General features: G+C 45.3%; 1 protein-coding gene across 1 annotated transcript in view; it reads right to left on the bottom strand.

Annotated features, from left to right (window-relative positions):
- The window catches only part of Rftn1 (raftlin, lipid raft linker 1), a 198542-nt gene that overhangs the window by 94332 nt on the left and 84596 nt on the right, over nt 1-19614 (bottom strand). Inside the window, exon 3 of the mRNA XM_005072413.4 lies at nt 16628-16814. Coding sequence (XP_005072470.1) covers nt 16628-16814 — 187 coding nt within the window. The remainder of the gene's footprint in view (nt 1-16627; nt 16815-19614) is intronic.

The following is a 19614-nucleotide window of genomic DNA, read 5'->3' as shown; positions in this document are numbered from 1 at the left end:
ATCACTCCTCTCTTTCTGTCACTGGATTCCAGGAGTTCAGTTCAGTGTTTAGCTGTGGGTGTCTGCCTCTGCTTCACTGGATGCTGACACCCCCCTGACCCATGTCTAAAATCCCTATATAAGTGAGTATATACCATATTTGTCTTTTTGTGACTGGGTTACCTTATTCAGTATGGTTTCTTCCAGTGCTATCCATTTACCTGCAAATTTCAAGATCCCATTGTTTTTTCCGCTGAATAGTACTCCATTGTGTAAATGTACCACATTTTCTCTATCCACTCTTCAGATGAGGGGCATCTAGGTTGGTTCCAGGTTCTGGCTGTTACAAATAATACTGCTATGAACATAGTGGAACAGACATCCTTATTGTATGAATGGGCATCTTTTGGATATATGCCTAACAGTGTAGTTGCTGGTTCTTGTGGTAGATTTATTCCCATTTTTCTGAGGAATCTCCATACTGATTTCCATCAGCAGTGTAGGAGTGTTCCTCTCTCTCCACATCCTCTCCAGCATAAACTGTCATTGGAGTTTTTGATTTTAGGAGTAAGATGGTATCTCAGAGTTGTTTTGATTTGCATTTCCCTGATGGCTAAGGATGTTGAACACCTTCTCAAGTGTCTCTCAGCCATTTTAGACTCCTCTATTGAGAATTCTCTATTTAGTTCTGTACCCCATTTTTTAATTGGATCCTTTGGTGTTTTGGAGGCTTGCTTCTTGAGTTCTTTGTAAATTTGGAGATTAGCCCTCTGTCAGATGTGGGGCTAGTGAATATCTTTTCCCATTCTGTGAATTGCCTTTTTGTCTTGCTGACTGTGTCCTTTGCCTTACAGAAGTTTCTCAGTTTTAGGAGGCCCCATTTATTAATCTAGATCTTAGTGTCTGTGCTACTGGAGTTATGTTCAAGAAGCAGTCTCCTGTACCAATTTCTTCAAGGGTACCTCCCACTTTCTCTTCTAAGAGGTTCAGTTTGGCTGGATTTATGTTGAGGTCTTTGATCCATTTGGACTTAAGTTTTGTGCATGGAGATAGACATGGATCTATCTGCAGTCTTCTACATGTCAGCCTCCAGTTATGCCAGCATCATTTGTTGAAGATGCTTTCTTTTTTCCATTGTATAATTTTAGCTTCTTTGCCAAAGATCAGGTGTTCATATGTGTATGGGTTAATATCGGGGTGTTCAATTCTATTCCATTGGTCTACCTGTCTATTTTTGTGCCAATATCAAGCTGTTTTCAGGACTACAGCTCTGTAATAAGCTTGAAGTCAGGGACGGTGATGCCTCCGGACATTGCCTTGTTGAACAGAGTTGTTTTGGCTATCCTGGGTCTTTTGTTTTTCCATATAAAGTTGAGAATTGTTCTTTCAAGGTCTGTGAAGAATTGTACTGGGATTTTAATGGGGATTGTGTTAAATCTGAATATTGCTTTTGGCAAGATTGCCATTTTTACTTTGTTGATCCTACCTATCCAAGAGCATGGGATATCTTTCCATTTTCTGGTGTCTTCTTTGATTTCTTTATTTAAAGACTCAAAGTCCTTGTGATACAGGTTAACACTAACCAAAAAAGGAATTTTATATGATTTGTATATCTCTGCAAAACAAGCAATCTACAACAATGAAATGAGAATGCCTGAGTTCAAAGTTCCCGCTAACACTGAAGGTTTAGAAATGCTGGAGAGGGAAAAAATGGCAAAAGGAGAAACCCCTGTGGGTCTTTACTAAACACAGCTTCTGCAGTCAGTACAAGGCACCAGGGGAGGTCAGGAAGAGAGGGGAGAATGAGCCAACCAGGCCACTGCCTGCTCTGATTTCCCGGTCTCTGTCACCACCTTAGTCAAAAAGGTTTGGTATCTACAGGACCATTCTGGAAATGATGACACTGTCACCACACACTCTCAAGGAGCTGTGTGCTGCCAAGTAGGTGCCTGTTACAGGGAACATCAAAATACTACACCGTTACTTTAGAGAAAATCTCCCCACATACTGCCTCAGCGCTGACAGCCAGTGCTGGCTCTCTGCCAGATAAACCACCCCACAACTAACACTAGGCCTTTGCTGTTTTCCTTGAAAGGCCAACCATAAATGAAGAGCCTTCCTCTCAGTGCTCTGGGCTACAGGAAGAAGGGGAGCAGCCAGAGGAAGAGCCCTGCTCTCTTCAACTCCTGCAGCCTCTTATGATATGAAACAAGCACACGCACATGTGCGCACACATGCACGCACGCACGCACACACATGCACACACACGCGCATGTGCACACACAAATCATAGAGCTAATATTCATAAAAATGAATAATTGACATTTTTTTAAATCAGGAACAGAACACTGAGTAAAATCAAATATCCATGACATTTGCTGGTTCAGAACAAGGCTCACATCTGCCCGCAGTAATAGCAAGGCTAGCTTCCCATGAGGGTCACAGTCAGCTGAGTGACAGGAAGTCCCGGTTTACAGGTTTCTGCTTTTCCAGTCCCACACCCTGCCTGACTGCCTGGCGTGGGGCACAGGACCGCCATGCTCTACATCCGCAGCATCCACTGAGGTCACTATAGAAGTGTCCAGCACAGCTCAAGAGAGTGCAGCTTCCCTTTTCAAACGCCATCAGCTGCAGGGCTGGAGAGACGCTCAGGTGTTAAGAGACCTGCAGCTCTCACATGGACCTTGCATATAAATGTACTGTACATACACACATGTAGGCATAACACTCATACACATAAAATACAGATAAATTTTTAAAAATTAACCTTAACCTACTTTGATTCAAATGTGTAATTGTCAGGAAGACACAACTTGACTCTGTCCTTAACTGGAATGTAGCCAGAGCCCATCTGGAATCTACTAAGATGCAGGTTCTGAATCTACATCAGGGCAGAGGGCCTGAGATTTCTCAGGGACTCCCAGGGGATGCTGCTACTGCTGGTCCATGGACCACACTTTGAGCAGTCAACCTCTTCCTCAGCAACCATGAGCCTGGGTTCACTGTCTGTACATGACTTTAACCACACCTCCCTTTAAGGAAAAGCTTGTGTGACTACAGTCTGCCTCACATACGCCTTAAAGCATGTACACAAGTCATTAGAACAGAAGCTGAGAAAGAGTTGGAACACATCACTCCCGGATGACCACCGTAGTCTGTGGTATTAAGAGCTGGCATCTCAAGGCAGAGATGTCCACTTGAAATGAGGCTCCCTGTGAAATATAATGGATGGCTGTGTGTGTTTCAAACTGTCATCTTGGTAATTCCAAGTTTCTTCAAGTTAGTTCTCAAAGGTACGGCATGTGAGCCCCGCTATTCTGAACAGCAGAGTGGAGGCAGCCATGTCTAGCGTGTTTGCGGATGGGTGAGGCGAGCAGCACTGTACCCTCAGTCAGCAGTCACTGCACAGGGTTTCTAAAGCCATCTCTATGTTTCATGAGTTATCTGACATCTTTAGTCATATTATCATTGTATTTCATCCATATTTACCCCATAGTCCTTCCTTCCCCATCTATTTCCCCCTTCCTGCTGGTCCCTTTCCCCTTTAATCACACACACACACACACACACACACACACACACACACACACACACACACACACAAAGGCCAACACACATAGAACTTCATATATGTATATACACCCATTCTGTACATAGGAGAACACATGAAGGGACTGGACGGATGGCTCAGTGGTTAAGCATGTGTATTGCTGTTGTGGAGGATCCAGCATTCACATCAAATGTTCTATAACTGTCTGTAATCTAGCTCCAGGGACTCTAACAACTATGTAGTACAGTGCACCTATGCACCCCCACACAGATACAGACACACGCAGGTGCCCACGCCTATGCACCCGGACACAGACACAGACACACGCAGATGCCCACGCCTATGCACCCCCACACAGACACAGACACACGCAGATGCCCACGCCTATGCACCCACACACAGATACAGACACACGCTTGTGCCCACACCTACGCACCCCCACACAATACAGATACACGCAGGTGCCCACGCCTATGCACCCACACACAGATACAGACACATGCAGATGCCCACGCTTATGCACCCACACACAGATACAGACACACGCATGTGCCACGCCTACGCACCCCACACAGATACAGACACACGCATGTGCCCACGCCTATGCACCCACACACAGATACAGACACGCAGGTGCCCATGCCTATGCACCCACACACAGATACAGACACACGCAGGTGCCCACGCCTATGCACCCCCACACAGACACAGACACACGCTTGTGCCCACACCTACGCACCCCCACACAATACAGATACACGCAGGTGCCCACGCCTATGCACCCACACACAGATACAGACACGCAGGTGCCCACGCCTATGCACCCACACACAATACAGATACACGCATGTGCCCACACCTACGCACCCCCACACAATACAGATACACGCATGTGCCCACACCTACGCACCCCACACAGATACAGACACACGCACACAGATACAGACACGCAGGTGCCCACGCCTATGCACCCACACACAGAGATACAGACACACGCACACAGATACAGACACGCAGGTGCCCACGCCTATGCACCCACACACAGATACAGACACACGCAGGTGCCCACGCCTATGCACCCACACACAGAGATACAGACACACGCACACAGATACAGACACGCAGGTGCCCACGCCTATGCACCCACACACAGATACAGACACGCAGGTGCCCACGCCTATGCACCCACATACAATACAGACACGCAGGTGCCCACGCCTATGCACCCCCACACAAATATAAACATATGAACAATTAAACTGTTGCTATTAATTATGAATTTTAATAATAAAGATTTTTAAAAGCGAAAGTGAGATATTTTGTTTTCCCTCCCCCACTCTACCATAAAAGGCTATTTTAGTTAAATTTAAGTAATTCACAAATCAACTCTGCTGAGATCTGAGCTCATCTCCTCTGAACCTGGCCCCTTCCTGCTCCATACAGGATGAGCGGGTAGCCTGATATTCACACCAAGCCTTCAACATAAATACTACTCAAATATCAGTGACTAGTGACCTCACTTCTCTCCCAAAATTTACTGAAAATAACTGTAACAAATGTCTGTTCTCCCTTTATGCTGGCTGTGCCTCTGCCATACATGTCACTAGCTACTGACCTCGTAGAGTATACAAACTTCTCAACATGACTTAAACGTTCTGAGCAATTTGCTTGTAACAATAATATTGAACCCTGTGTTCTTCAAAACATAAGGTGAAAATTAATCTCAAATTACTATGTTACTATAATTACAGTTTCAACAGATTTTGTGGTGAACTGTAGAAAATTACTTTAGGCTACATACAGAAAATGTACAAAAGTGACCATGGTCCTGAAAAATAGTCTTCTTATTGCCATACATGCTACAAGTGTATTGTAATCATTTATATGATGCAGGGGTTGGGGTATAAGTCAGTTGGTAGAGCACGTGTTTAGCAAGTATGAGGCCCTCAGTCTGATCCCCAGCAATGGAAAAAGATAATGCAAAACCCAATAAATAAAGCAAAGAAACAATAAAGAATCACAGAAACAGCTAGAAAGACGGCTCAGGGGTTATGAGCAGTTGCTGAGGACGTAAGTTCAGTTCCCAGCATTCATGTTGGGGGGGGTTCACAGACACCTGTAACCAGCTCCAAGGGGTCTGATGCTCTCTTCTAGCCAACACAGGCACCTGTTCTCTCTCTCTCTCTCTCTCTGCATCTCTGTATCTCTCTCTCTCTGCATCTCTCTGTATCTCTCTCTCTGCATCTCTGTCTCTCTTCTGTCTCTCTGTCTCTGTCTCCCTCTCTGTCCCTCTCTCCCTCTCTGTCCCTCTGTCCCTCTCTGTCCCTCTGTCCCTCTCTCTCTCTCTCTCTCTCTCTCTCTCTCTCTCACACACACACACACACACACACACACACACACTTAAGCATAAATCTCTTTTAAAAATCAGGAACAAATTAAGTCATATATGGAAAGCCTAATCACAATAAACATGCCGTTTAATTTGATAGCAAAATTAGGTTAGTATAATAAATGTTTTTGGCAAAGCTGGCTTCCTAGAGAAGAGTAAAGCCAGAGGCCTGCCTGGCATGCTAACTCTGACTCAGGCCTTCTCAACAGGAAGCAGCGTTTTTTTCTCGCTGGCACATGTTTGCCCGTGTCTGGAAGCATTGGTGACTGCCACAGGTGTGAGACTGGAAAGTCACCACTGGTGTGTAGAGGCCAACAATGTTCAGTGAAGCACTCTCCACACTCTCTGCCTAGGCTTCAGAAATAAAGACAAGGTGCTTCACGATGCAATGTGCTCCAGAGTCAGCAGACCGCTACTGTGACCATTGCGAAAGACGTCAAGTCATTTCAAGAAGCGCCTTCAACACATCTTTACCAGGCAAACAGGTGTTTATTCTCTAGCAGGATCTAGGTTAATGGGGACAGCAATTTTGGAGACTTAGGTAACATTGGGCTTAAGAATGAGCACTCCAAGGACACAGGTGTGTCATAAACTTCCCTCTGTAGAGATGGTCTCATCACCTCCTCTCTGAAGGAAGGCTACCGCTGCAGAAGCCACAGAAGACACCTCACCAACACGTTTCCTTTTTAAGAGTGGAGAGAAAATAATGCTCTCGTGGCCCCAGAATGATCTCCTGAAGAAAGTAACCAGACCCTGGCAGACAGAAAAACAGCACCCAGGGCTCCCAAGGGTCTGTATCTGTAGATCTGTATGCACGCCAGGCTGGGGACGAGTGTGGCCTCTGCTCTCACGGTCTCTCCACGGAGACAAAGGATGTTACAAACCCAGGAGGGTCCCTGTGATGCTCTGACCCTTCCATAAGCTCCAGGGCCTGTGAGGCCCAGAGAGGTGTATTCTACACCAGGAGTCTCAGGTGCTAACCCCACACGACTCCACCCATGCCACTTCAGTTCTGAAAAGGCACTAAATAAGCCCTGCTCCACTTTTCTGGAATATAAAGTGGGAAGTTGGTAATTAGAGAAAATAATAGTGTCTTTCTGCTACAAACAGCATAAGTATGAAACCTCAGCTGAACACACAACAATGTCTTCAACCAGTATTACAACAAAAACAGCCATCATGAGGACATAGTGAGAATTAATTACGATACTCAATATATACAGGAACGCAGGGGAGGACTCCCAGAAACAGGTGTTGCATGAATACAAGTTTCTAATTTGGATTTTAACGTCTTTGTAGCTGTGCTAAGTTCCAGCTCGTGGTGGATGAATAGGAAGGGAATGAAAAGACGAACCTCACTAGATCTTATTTTATAGCATTTATGTCTATGTAAAAAGGGTTTCATTTTTCAACCACTTAAAGTATTATCGAAAACACTTGCGCAGATTAGAGATATAATCATTACATCAAGATCTACAGAATATGGAAACACTTACAACGTCCTCATGTATGCCTGAAAGTTATTTCTCACCTGCATCTTACTGTAGTCTTATCAGAAATGTAAACTTTAATTAGTACTGGACCTTTCTAAGTCTGACCTCTGATTCGCTGATAAAGTCCATCTGAGTGGCAAAGAGGAGGAACGATTGAGAGAAAAAAAATTCCAGGAAGATTTAAAATAAGACCATTTGAATTCCTAAATTTAGTACAGGTAAGACACATAAATCCAAAAATCTAATGCCTAATAGAACTATCTGCAACCGAATTACCTGTTCTGTGTGCACACAGTCTTCAAAATTGTGTCTTAGTGTCCCTCCCGGGGCCCCTTAGGATGCCGCAGAATAAATTCCCCTCCTAGAGAATACATTGTTTGAATAGTGCATGCCTGTTTAGGAGGAAGGGGCCTTATTTTATTTAAAAACAAACACAAATACTTCAGGGTACTGTGGTATTCATATATATTTTAACATCAACAGGAAACTCAAAGAAATGCAGTGCTCATTGAGTTTGCGTGGAGGCTGCCCGCCTACTGTTTTCTGCCACTCCAGAATACTTGGGGGGAAAAACTGGAAACCACTCGAATGCTAATTTGACAAAAATAAAAATAGGAAATATTGGGAAAGACACGGGCAATCAGAGCCAGGGGAAATGAGTTTCCACACAAACCAAGTATGTCTCTTGCATTTTCTCCACTTGGACAAAGACCACCACTTTGGAGGAAAATAAAAAAGCGAAGGAACGCATTTAGTAGTGTGGACTGGAAAAAACTCTTTCCCCTGGAGAACATGGCTTGATGCTGGCATATTAGGGAAAGTGCAAACACAATAATTAACAAGGAATCCTGAGACTTCAACACAGCAGAAAGGGTGTTGGCTCCTGAGGGAACCGGGAAATAAGAAGAATAAATTAGAGTGGTTGGGTGACACTGAGCAGCTCCTGAGGGTCGTGAAGGGGCAATGGAGAGTTAATCAGGTTTGACACATACCTTGGGAAGCTGGGGAACCAGTGGGCACCCTTCCTATTTCTGAATCTGCAATAATGAACTCCACACTGAACAGACGGCTGTTAGTTATTCTCTGCTCAGACTCAGGAATCAAGCTTCCAATCTACCTTCCTGGGTTTCTCTGCTATCCGGAAACAAGCTGCTGCCGCTCCCTGTCACAGTAACACGTGTCAATCACCCGCCAGCCCGCTGTTCTGCTTTCTTCCCGTGTGATTCCAACAATCAGCTAGCTCCAGGCTATATCCAGCTTCAAGTGTGAACGTTTTCTAGGACATGCTTTTGTAGGTGCTTTCACCCTCTGTGTAGTTCCCTTAATTATGAACCCTCTTTCTAGAAGCCCTATAATTCTCCCAAGTAATTGGTAAAAATTAGAGATGAAGAGATAGGAGTCCACGTAAAGGGGACACTTGCCACTATAATTTTTAAAAGAATTTTCCTTTTAGTTCCGATATAATTCTGCACTTTTCCAATTTTGCCCTTTTCAAATGCCAAAGAAAATGTTCCTGTTATCTTGTGGGCCATAGAAAGGCAACATAATGCATTCATGCTTCACTTAAGGTCCACAAAGAGTTCCCTTCCAGTGAAGGGCATCCTTTATATGTTTCCTTAAAAAGAGTGAAAAATAACAAACACTCTTGTGGCAAATCGCTATTATTCTACCTATCCACACAGGTAGGTAGGGGTGTGTGTGTGTGTGTGTGTGTGTGTGGTGTGTATGTGGGTGAGTGTGTTTGTGGTGAGTGTGTGTATGTGAGTGTGAGTGTGTTTGTGGTGAATGTGTTTGTGGGGTGTGTGTGTGTGTGTGTGTGTGTGTGTGTTACCTTAGTGTCATTCCATGCAGTGTGGCTTTATTATCAAGATGTCCTTCCACTATTGGCAAATTAATAAGCCAAACACAGATCCATTTGCAATGAACTTATGATTCTTTGGCGAATAACTGTAGCTAAATTCTAAGGCATGACTTTAATATTTGAATCTTTTTAAAATCAATTATTGTTTTTTATTTTATGTAGCTGAGTGTTTTTCTTTTAGGTATGTAACTACACTGTGCACAAGCCTGGAGGGTGCCGAATCCCCTGGAACTGGGGTTATGGCTGGTTTTGAGCTGACACGGGGGAAGCTGGGAAGAAAACATGGGTCTCCTACAAGAGAGTGCTTTTAGCTTCTGAGCCATCCATCATGCCAGCCCCTGCTGTTCTTTAAACAACAATAGCAAAAAAGATTTGCTTTTCAGTTTTTATTTAAGTGTCTGCCACATGTGTGCAGCTACCACTGCACATCGGAGGAGGGTGCCAGATCCCCTGGAACTGGAGTTACAGTGATGTACATCACTCAGCATGGGTGCTGGGGACCATCCTCAGAAAGAACACTAGGTGCTCTTAGCCAGTGGGCCGACTCATTAGCCCTGGGAGCACAGTTTCATTTGACTCTAATAAAGACTATGGGGCAATGCTTGCTATCACTCAAGGGATGAGACTCCAAAGATGGGGGAAGACTCAGCAAGGAGAAAGGGAGGCAAGCCAACAGACAAAACAAAGACGTCTGAGAAGTCAAAGGCTACTCCCTGCGAGGGAGAGAACAGGCCCACAGGAGGTACATGATCAACATGCTACAGTACCCCAACACAGACACCTCCATGGACCCAAGATGGCAGCCATAGGCATGGATTAAAGACAACTGATAAAAGAAAGATCTTCACAAAAAAACCCAAAAGTCTCCAAGAGATGGTAATGACAGCCCAGAGTAAGGCACCAGGTCTCTGGGTCCTCTAAGTCCTCACTCAGGAGGCCCCTGGAGGCGTCTGCATTGCAAGCCTTGTCTTAGATGGCAGGAGGGGCTGCCAGAATTTCAGACTGCCCAAGTGGAGAAAGTGGGAAGAAGGCCCAAGTATTTACTGAGATTTGCTTTCCTGGAAATTGAGCAACAAGAAGCCAAAGAAAGGCCTTTCTCCGTGTTACTGGACACGGGGTGGCTAAAGTTGACTCACTTAGCAATCTGTGCTGCTTGTTAAGTACTTGGAAGGGCAGCTTGCTGATGGGGTCATCTTAGGGTGTCTATTGCTACAACAAAACACCATGACCTTAAAAAGCAAGTCGGGAAGGAAAGAGTTTATTTGGCTTTACACTTCCATACTGCTGTTTATTATTGAAGGAAGTCAGGACAGGAACTCAAGCAGGGCAGGATCCTGGAGGCAGGAGTTCACGCAGAAGCCATGACTTGCTCAACTTGCTCTCTTATAGAACTCAGGATGACCAGCCCAGATGTGGCCCCACCCACAATGGGCTGGGCCCTCCCCCAAGGATGACTGATTGAGAAATCTTCCTTTGAGGTGGATCTCAAGGTGGCACTTCCTCAACTGTCACCTTTCTCTCTGATGGCTCTAGCTTGTGTCAAGTTGACACAATACCAGCCAGTGTAGAGTCTGGGAGGAAAAAGCCTCAGATCCCATTATGTGATTGATTTAGAATGAAATGGCTTACTATAGATCTCAGCAAACAAGGCACCTTTTCAAAAGGATTGTTGGAGCAATCGGGGAAGTGAGGGCCTTGGCTGGGCCAGCAGAGGGAGCAGGATCCAGTCTGTATGGATTCTGGTGGCAGCTTCCTAGGAGCCTCCCTCAACCCTGCTCCAGCTCCAGGTCTCCAGAGTCGTCCACCTTTGCTCTGTGGTCCAAACTGTGTCCTCAGGCTTCAGGCTGTCTTGGGCCAGACTCCACGCCTGGAAGGCCCTACCCACTGTGAGTCTCCCAGTTCAAATCTAAACATCTCTCCAGATACAGAGGTAATGAGGAGCCCTGGGCCTCCATGTCAAAGGCTCCTCCAGTGACAGACTTCTGCTAAAGATGCAAGCCGAGACCTAAGTAGCGGCTTGACATCACCACAGCTGTTCACGAAAGGGACTTTTCTTAAGACGTAGAGGGGGCTCTTTAGAGTCATCTTTGTTTGCTAAAATTGCATGACGCATTTATGTAAAAACAATTGTTGTTACATAAAACAATGTCAGTTATCTTAGTTGACAGGCACATGGACCACAGAAGACCTCCAAAAGGAAGAAGGGAGCTCCTGGTCCCCAGTCTTAGCTCCCACAGATGCCATTCTACTGACAAGCATCTCACCTTCCTGGAGCAGACTGGCCTGCAAAACCAAACCAGCTCAGGGTTAAGTAGGGGCTTCGCTGCAGGGTGATGGTGGCCCAGTCTTGGCAGTATTGCATTTCGTGGAAATGTAAAACGACAGCAAAGGGTAATTTTGATTAGACACATGGTGTTTTGTCTACAGCAGTTTTAGTTCTTCTGTGGGTCTCATTCCCTAGGCCAAAAGGCTCCTCCCCACCAGTACCAGCTCAGACCCCTGCCCTCCATGACCGTCCCCATGCCAGCTCAGACATTACTCTAGGAAGCCTGGGTCCAAGCAGCTTGAACCCATCAGAAAGGAAAACCCTGTCAGCACATTGGATTAGCTCAAAACCAGCTCTGTGATAAACAACAACTCAGTGTCTGGGAACCATCCACAACTGTAAAACCACCTAGAATTAAAGCCACACTCATAAAACATCATACATGACATTTTAATAACCAACTTCTCTCAGTCTTGAAGTTTCAAAAATTTTTGGCAATTCATTCTAAGGAAAAATGCCCAGAAAACAGAAGAGTAACTTAACTACACTTAGAAGCCATACAAAATGCAACTACACTGTGCGTTAAAAACCGCTAAGTGGTCTCAAGAAAGAAGTAAGGAAGGAAGGCGCAAAGTCCTCCCGTTTACTCAAGATTACACGTTCAGCCGTTCATGCTGGAGCCACTTTTCCAAGGAACTGACTTCGACTGAACCCAACACACCCAGCTGAAGAACACCAACACAGGGTTGCAGCTTGACCTGCCATCTTGACATGGAATGGCAGTTAACATGATTTTGAAAGAAAAGATCTCATAGTGTCTTGTGGATTTAAGTAAACTTGTCAAATGGCAGGGTTCAGAGGCCTTGTCACTGCTGAGGGCTGCCTCTGGGGGCAGGGGAGACTCAGTAGGTGACGATTTTAGTTCATTAAGATATTCTCCAGTTACCCAAACAGCACTTCGGGGCATTTCCCTCTGAGACTTACATAAACTCTTCCCAGCTCACGCTCAGCATTCCTATGTGGGCCTGAAAGAAGTAAGGCCCAGTGAGAGAGGACTCAGAAGGGAAAGGCTGTCAATCCTGACAGCTTGAGTTTGAGGCCTGCGGCCCACATGGTGGAAGGAGAAATCCAGCCCCTTCAAGCCATCTTCTGGCCTCCACGTGTGCATATTCACAGAGGTGCACACAAAACATGAAGACAAAATTTAAAGACATCTAAAGAAATAAGACCCAGGTTAAAATATAAGTTCTCCTTCAGTGAGAGGGAGACATAACAGATATGTCATGATAAATTTCTCAGCCAGCCAGTTGGTTCCTGGCAAGCAAGTGCTATATCCAACTGAGGCCCCTACCTACTCCAGGTATAGCTCCTGGACCAATGTCTTAGGAAGACCCTGGGACCCTTGGTTTATCACGCAGGTAATCCATGTTTTACAAATCCAGAGACTGGTGGAAACTGTAATGAGCCCATCTACTGACATCATTCTCCTAACAGCGTATATAACTATTAGCATTGTTTGACAATAAACTACTTTTTAAATTGAAGTGTGTGCATTTAAAAAATAATGCTACCACATACTTAATAAAGATGTAGTACAATGCACAGATAGCTGCTATATACACTGAGAAACAAAGGAAAACTGTGGCTTGCTTTATTTGTAATGTCTGTCATGATGGTCTAGAAACAAACGACACCTATGGTATTCTTACAACCTTTGTAGGTGCTTGCGGGTGGATGGAGGATGGAAGGATGTGTGGATGGACATAAGCTTGAATTGATCTGGGTTTTTGTTTTGTTTTTGTCTTGTTTCGTTTATATTGCTGCATAACCCAAAATCTAGTTAGTTCCCGAAAACTTTGTGTTCACCTCTCAAAAGCTTCAGGTTTACCAAGTTCCTAGCAGTCATTCTGTGGTGTTTTGCCCGTGCACTACACTTGGATGCAGAGAAAAGCAGACAACTTCCCTAAATCTGTCAGTGTGCCATACTTGGGAAATATTAACTAGGCACTCACTCCCTTTCCCAGAGCTAAATAATTTCACTTAACAGTATTTATGGCTGTCAGACTTTGGCAGTCTCTGCTAAAAGTGTTGCTTTATCTGTTCATGTTAAAAATTAATCGTGCAAGCTTCCTTCTGCTTTTCTTTCTTCGATTACCTGCTGATACAGAGCTTCAGGGGGTTTTGTTTACTTGTTTGCTTGTTTGCTTGCTTACAGTTGGGTAGTGAGGGGTCCCTGATGCAGAAACACAGTTATCGCATTGGCCAGGAGAGAGAAACACCGTTAAGAGAACTTAGGACCCAGCCTCAACCATGGCCTCCTCCTGCCCAGCACCATTTGGGATGGAAACCGGGTGCATTGTCAGATTTCTTTTTTTTTTTCAGCTTTCTTAAAAACAAAAGTTCCAAAGACTCATCACAAAGTCAATGTTTCTCTGCATCAGCTGACCCAGGAGTCACAGTGTGTGTTACAGACAGAGGATTGGGCATCCTGGGGTATGAACTCCAACCAAAGACCCTGGCATGCTCTCCTCTGGAAAACGTTCCCACATGCCAGCATCCTGATCTTAACCCCTGGCTGTCCTGGCTGCCTTGTAAGGGACAAAATGGGGAAGGGGTTGCTCTTAAAACAGTGACACTGTCACCTAGCTCATCTGATCATATGACTGAACATGCCTTGCAAATCACCTGTTATAAACTTCTCACTGTGTCAAGTACACAATGGGAGACTCATAGAATATTCCACTGGTACTCCCTGGCACTATACCCCTTCCCAAGGAGCACATGTAGCCTGGAACACAGGCCCTCCAACCGGAAGCCTTGGGTCCTGCCCCAGAGAAAAGAGCAGTAAACCCTGACGGTGTGCATCACAGATAAGAATGAGTCGGGCCCTCTCCACCCTTGCTACTCAAAGTGTGGTCCGTGGAACAGCCGTGTCAGCATCATTTGGGACCACCCTGGAGACGCAGCATGCCAGGCCTGACTTCAGACATGCTGAACCAGACTGCTCTTTAAGAGCACCCTCAGGAAGTCTGCAGACAGATTAGCCCGGAGTGCTATGCAGGTGTAGAAAGAGGAAGAGGCATCTTCATATTTGTGTCAGGACATTTGCCATACACATACTTCATCTAGGTCCTGCGCTAGCATCGCCTCCTACAGCAGAGCACACAGAGGGCACCCCTGCAACTTGACCCCAGGGGCTGATGGGTAAAGACCCTCCCCTAAGATCATCCAGAGCTAAGAATGCAGGCACGGGGGCTGGGGTCCCAGTGTGGCACGGCAAAGTTGCTCCATCTTGCCTCAGCTGGAACCATCTTTGATTCAACCTGAAACTGCGCCCTCCTGTTTCTACCCACCCCCACACACTGTGAAAAGCCCCAACTTTCCCCACCCTTGCCCTGAAAGTGACTAACCCTGTTGCAGAAACTGGGGTCAAAATGCCCCAGCCAACTGCACATTTTTGGCTTCTGTTAAACTGCTTGCTTGCTTTACTTCCCCCTGCAACTGCCAACTGCCAACCAGTGTGTAGTTGTGTGTGTGTGTGTTCTTTGCCTGTAAAATGCACTCGAGGCTGGTGTGTGAGAAGAGCTTCTCTCCAGGCAGTTGCTGGCAGCCTGATACGGATTCTCAATTTGGACCGTGGTTGTGCTGTGTAGTCTCTGGGTCTCTACTCTGCAAAACCAGGAGCAAGGCAGGGTTCCCATTTCATGAGCCAACGATGCAGACAAAAATTATAGCTATCACATGTGACACAGAATGGATGCCCAGTTAACATAAGCTGTTGACATTCTATGCATATCCTGTGTGTCTGTGGTTTTAATTCCCTCACTTGATTATACCAGATATTGATCCACAGCCAACGGACACAAAGAAAGCAGTTGAGTGTAAAACACAGACACTGCACAGTGTCACCTTACAAACAACACAGTGACCCAGGACCATAACAAAAACAAGCTCCATCGCAGGAGCCACTATGAGATAAAGAGAAGACCATCTTGCTATGTCACTGCAAGCCCCACAGGTATCCCTTGTGACTGCTAAGCCAAGGTGGTATCTACCTCAGAGACTTTCACAAAGAGGAACATGAATTTCCTACACCCTTTCCTTCAAAACACAAGCCTTGTTACCCATTCCTTCCGAGACAGCTGGCCAGAGAGTAAATCCTTTTTCCTTTCTCAAAACTCAATGTATTTACTTATGGATTCACTAAGCTGGAGTCTCTCGTAACAGAAATTGACTTGAGACTCACTGTGTAGCTGAGGCTAGACCTTTAAGTCCTGACCTTCCTGCTTTCACCTTCCAGATGATGGGATCACAGTACCCACCACCACATACAACTTCAAAATTTATTATTATAACAGCATCTAGACCTATTGTACTTTCTGCTTTTATCATTATCTTTAAGCATTTAAAATGAGTATTACCCTCTTCTTCCACTCAGGCATAAGTTAAAATGTAGAGGCAATACTCAAGTGAACAGCCCAGCCTGAAAACAGCCTCAGAACATTTACAAAATTAAAATAAGGACTAGCCCAATGACAGTGCCAGGGTGAGGGGGGGAGGTAGGGTGAGGGGTGAGGGGTGGGAGGGGGTTGGGGGGGTGGGGTGAGGGGTAAGAAGTAGGGGTAAGGGGTGGGGGTGAGGGGTGAGGGGCAGGGGTGGGGGAGGAAGAGAAGATGTGTTCTTCAGAGGTGACTGACAGGCCTTCTGGTGAACTCAGATTTTTTAAGTATTTCTAAACTTTGGAGGGAAACACAGCCTGTATAAACCTTTTAATACAGCATTTGCAGCCCTGGCTTTTCACATTAATTAACGGCTTTATGACATTTGTTCTGGCTGCGAGACTCCGGGAGCAAGCTTCTGCAGAGAAGACGGACTTCTAGCTGAGCTTCACCCATAAAGTAAAGGAGGGATAAGAACTTGAACTCTACTTGCAGCCAGATGTGATATTGCTGGCATTTGTTTGTCTGGCTTACCTGTCAGAAGGCAGGGCCCTAGGGATGGAGCACAAACCCATCCCATCCTCCCTCCCTCTGTATTCCGATGTCTTACACTCCATGCGACGCGGCACTAACAAGGGCTGGGTCCGTACCTGTTGGTTTTCTTGACCAGGATGGCCCTAAAGATGTGCTCCAGGAATATCTTCTCTTGCCTGTTTGCCGGCTGCACAAAGGGATGCAGGGCAGCCAGTGAGAAGCCTTGCTGATACAGCTCCAGGAGCTGGGCGGGCAGGTCCCGTAGGGAGGTTAACCTCACAGCCGAGGTCCTCGGAAGCTCCGCTAGAATGGGGAGAAGAGAGGATGGTCAGAGGCTGTCACCACTGCCCTCCAAACCCTAAGTCCCTCTCCATCTCCCTGGTGAGGACCTTCTGGGTCACTTCTTCCCAGATAAGCCTTCCACAGACTTTATAAACAGCTGTCTTCTCCCACCTCACCTAAAGACATCAATAAAAGACAGCTCTCTAAGCCGCCATCCTTCTCTCCAGCCCGTTCATTAGCATGAGCAGAGCAGACAAGGCCGAATGTCAAACGGTGCACACGTAGACGCAGTGGCAAGTCTACATCTAAGCCCTCGGCCTCACTCTTTCCCTAGAGGCAAGGACTACGCTCTGTTTTCAGAAACGTATTGACAATTGCTAATTCATCCATGATAGGGCTGCCTATCTACCCCTTCTATGCAAACATCAGAAAAACCGTATACAACCATCATATGCCTGTTCCATCTACTATAAAGTGATACATAAGAAAAATACATTGTCTGTCGGGCACGGAATATGGTATTTCAATATAGGCCTCAGTTCAGTTCCACGAGCTCGAATCTCTTATTGTCTTTTAGATGTTGGCCAGTTACCTTCAGATGGCCTGGCCACAGTGGAGAATGGGTTCTAGTTTGTGTAACAATAGGTCTAGGCCCCACACCCATCATGAGAGCTAGTGGGACGTGCCTGGGGACCAGTAAAACCTGCCTGAAGACTGGTGAGACGTGCCATTACAGAAAGTCTAAGGGCTTGTGTACGTGCATTCCAGGACCATCTCTAGGGTTAAAGGAAGTGTTTCCTAGTCAGCCCTATATACATGATAGATGTCTTCTGCCAGTACCCCAGCTTTTACAAAGCTATTCAAGAGGTTGCTTGAATAAACTGTAGTCTCCAGTATGGACTGAGAGCCCTCCTGAGATGACAAGATGTCTCTGTCTCATCCTTAATGCCACTGGGTAGCTAGGACTTCCCTGATCCACACTCCCCCACTCAGGGTTGGTCCCAGGGCTGTTCGGCTGGTTCTGAACACAGCCCTACAGACATCAGTCCGTAATAGATGTTTCTTGCAGTGTAGGACTGATACAGGCCAGACCCCAGCAATTGTCAGGCTGGGCTTGGTGTTCACAAATGGTTTAGTTTGGTTTGATGACACGAGGGCTCACTCTGTAGACCAGGCTGGCCTCAAACATTTGGTGATCCTCCTGCCTCTGCCTCCCAGGTGCACAGAGTACTTCCTGGTTTATATCTTATAGATCTACTTATGAGTTACATTGCTGATTATGAAAGCTTTTGTTTCCATGTGGCTTTAACAAAAATTCATTCCTACATGATTTCATTTAGAAAATAGAAAATGGTTTCCTCAGTGCATGTGTGTTAACTCCCACAGCAGAAGCTGGGGCAGAGGGGTTGTGAACTGGGGGCCAGAATGGGGTACAGAGTGAGGCCGTGTCTCAATAACCAAGCAGCAGACATGAAAGTACTGAGTTAGAGACTACAACATGTTCAGGTATTGCCAGATTTCATTCATAAAGAAGTATGGATGTGCTTCTCATTGATATTAAAGTTCCTTTCCCATGCCCTGGATAATCTCATAATAAAAGAAAAGGAAAACAAATCCCTTTGTGGTGATAATCTATACTTATTATTATGCAATTTATAGTCTCTCTTATTAAACACTTCATATTTAAATTGTGTGTATCCTTTTCTGTGAGCTGTGGGCACTGTGACCAGTTTTTAATAGATTACTGATCCATTTTCCTACTGGTCCACAGGAACTATTATATATTAGGTGACTTAGTTACTAGTGACACAGGTTAGAAGTGTCTTTCATCAATTCATTACTTGACTTCTCAAAAGTGGGTTTTCACAAGTAGGTTTCTTATGTTACTATAGCAGTAAGACCTTGAGATACACAACTTTTCGGTTAACACTTTATAATATATCACATTTTTGCATGCAAATTTTAAATACATTTCAGATTTATCTTATGCAAAGCATACACTATGAACTCAAGACTCCTGAAGCTTACCTGTTTTCCTCATTGATTTGAGAGGTGACTTTTGTCATTAATGAATGTATTTGTGACGGTCATAATCTAGCTTACTTGTGTGCTGTACTATTTTTCACATTAGTTTCCTAAGTATTTTTGAGTCTGTTTCCTGATTTATTCTGCTCCTCCCTGTTTATTTTCTAAACCTCATTTACTTTCTTTTTCAAAATAGGTTTTTTTAAATCAACTAACCAAATTCCCCCTTTCCCCCCTAAACAATATTGATATTTTTATCAAATAATATTCAAACTATAGCTTAACCGAGAGTGGACATTTTTCACCATGCTGCAGGCTCCTATCCACAAACAGCCCGGCACCACTTTTACTTGAGTTGTATTTTTGGTCCCTCTGGAGCATATTAAAGTTTTGTCACGTGGACATTATATATTTATCAAGTTTGGTCATTTTATATTTTGTTTCTATTAGAGTAATAGACTCTCTGGTTTCACTTCCATAAAGCCCTGCCAGGGAAGGATTATCACAGCTGACGGAGAGTGACTCTCTCAAGAGGACAAAGTGTCTTACAGGGTCTCCATCCCTGGACACACAGAGTAAGCAGAGGAATCACAACCACACAGCGGAGCCGGGACAGTCACCAAGTCATCCCAGCAAGTAGCACAGAGCCACCCTTAGTGGAAGGCAGCCTCTCACTGCAGAGGCGGTCGACATGGGTCCTGATACGGCTACCCTGTAAGTTACTGCCCTTGACTTTCCAGATTCCTCCTCAGAGACACCCTGGACAATTTGGCTTCCTCCTCCCTCTGCAGGGCAC

This window comes from Mesocricetus auratus, unplaced genomic scaffold (assembly GCF_017639785.1).
Source record: "Mesocricetus auratus isolate SY011 unplaced genomic scaffold, BCM_Maur_2.0 Super-Scaffold_100021, whole genome shotgun sequence".
NCBI classification, from domain to species: domain Eukaryota; kingdom Metazoa; phylum Chordata; class Mammalia; order Rodentia; family Cricetidae; genus Mesocricetus; species Mesocricetus auratus.
This window is presented reverse-complemented; position numbering and strand designations above follow the sequence as displayed.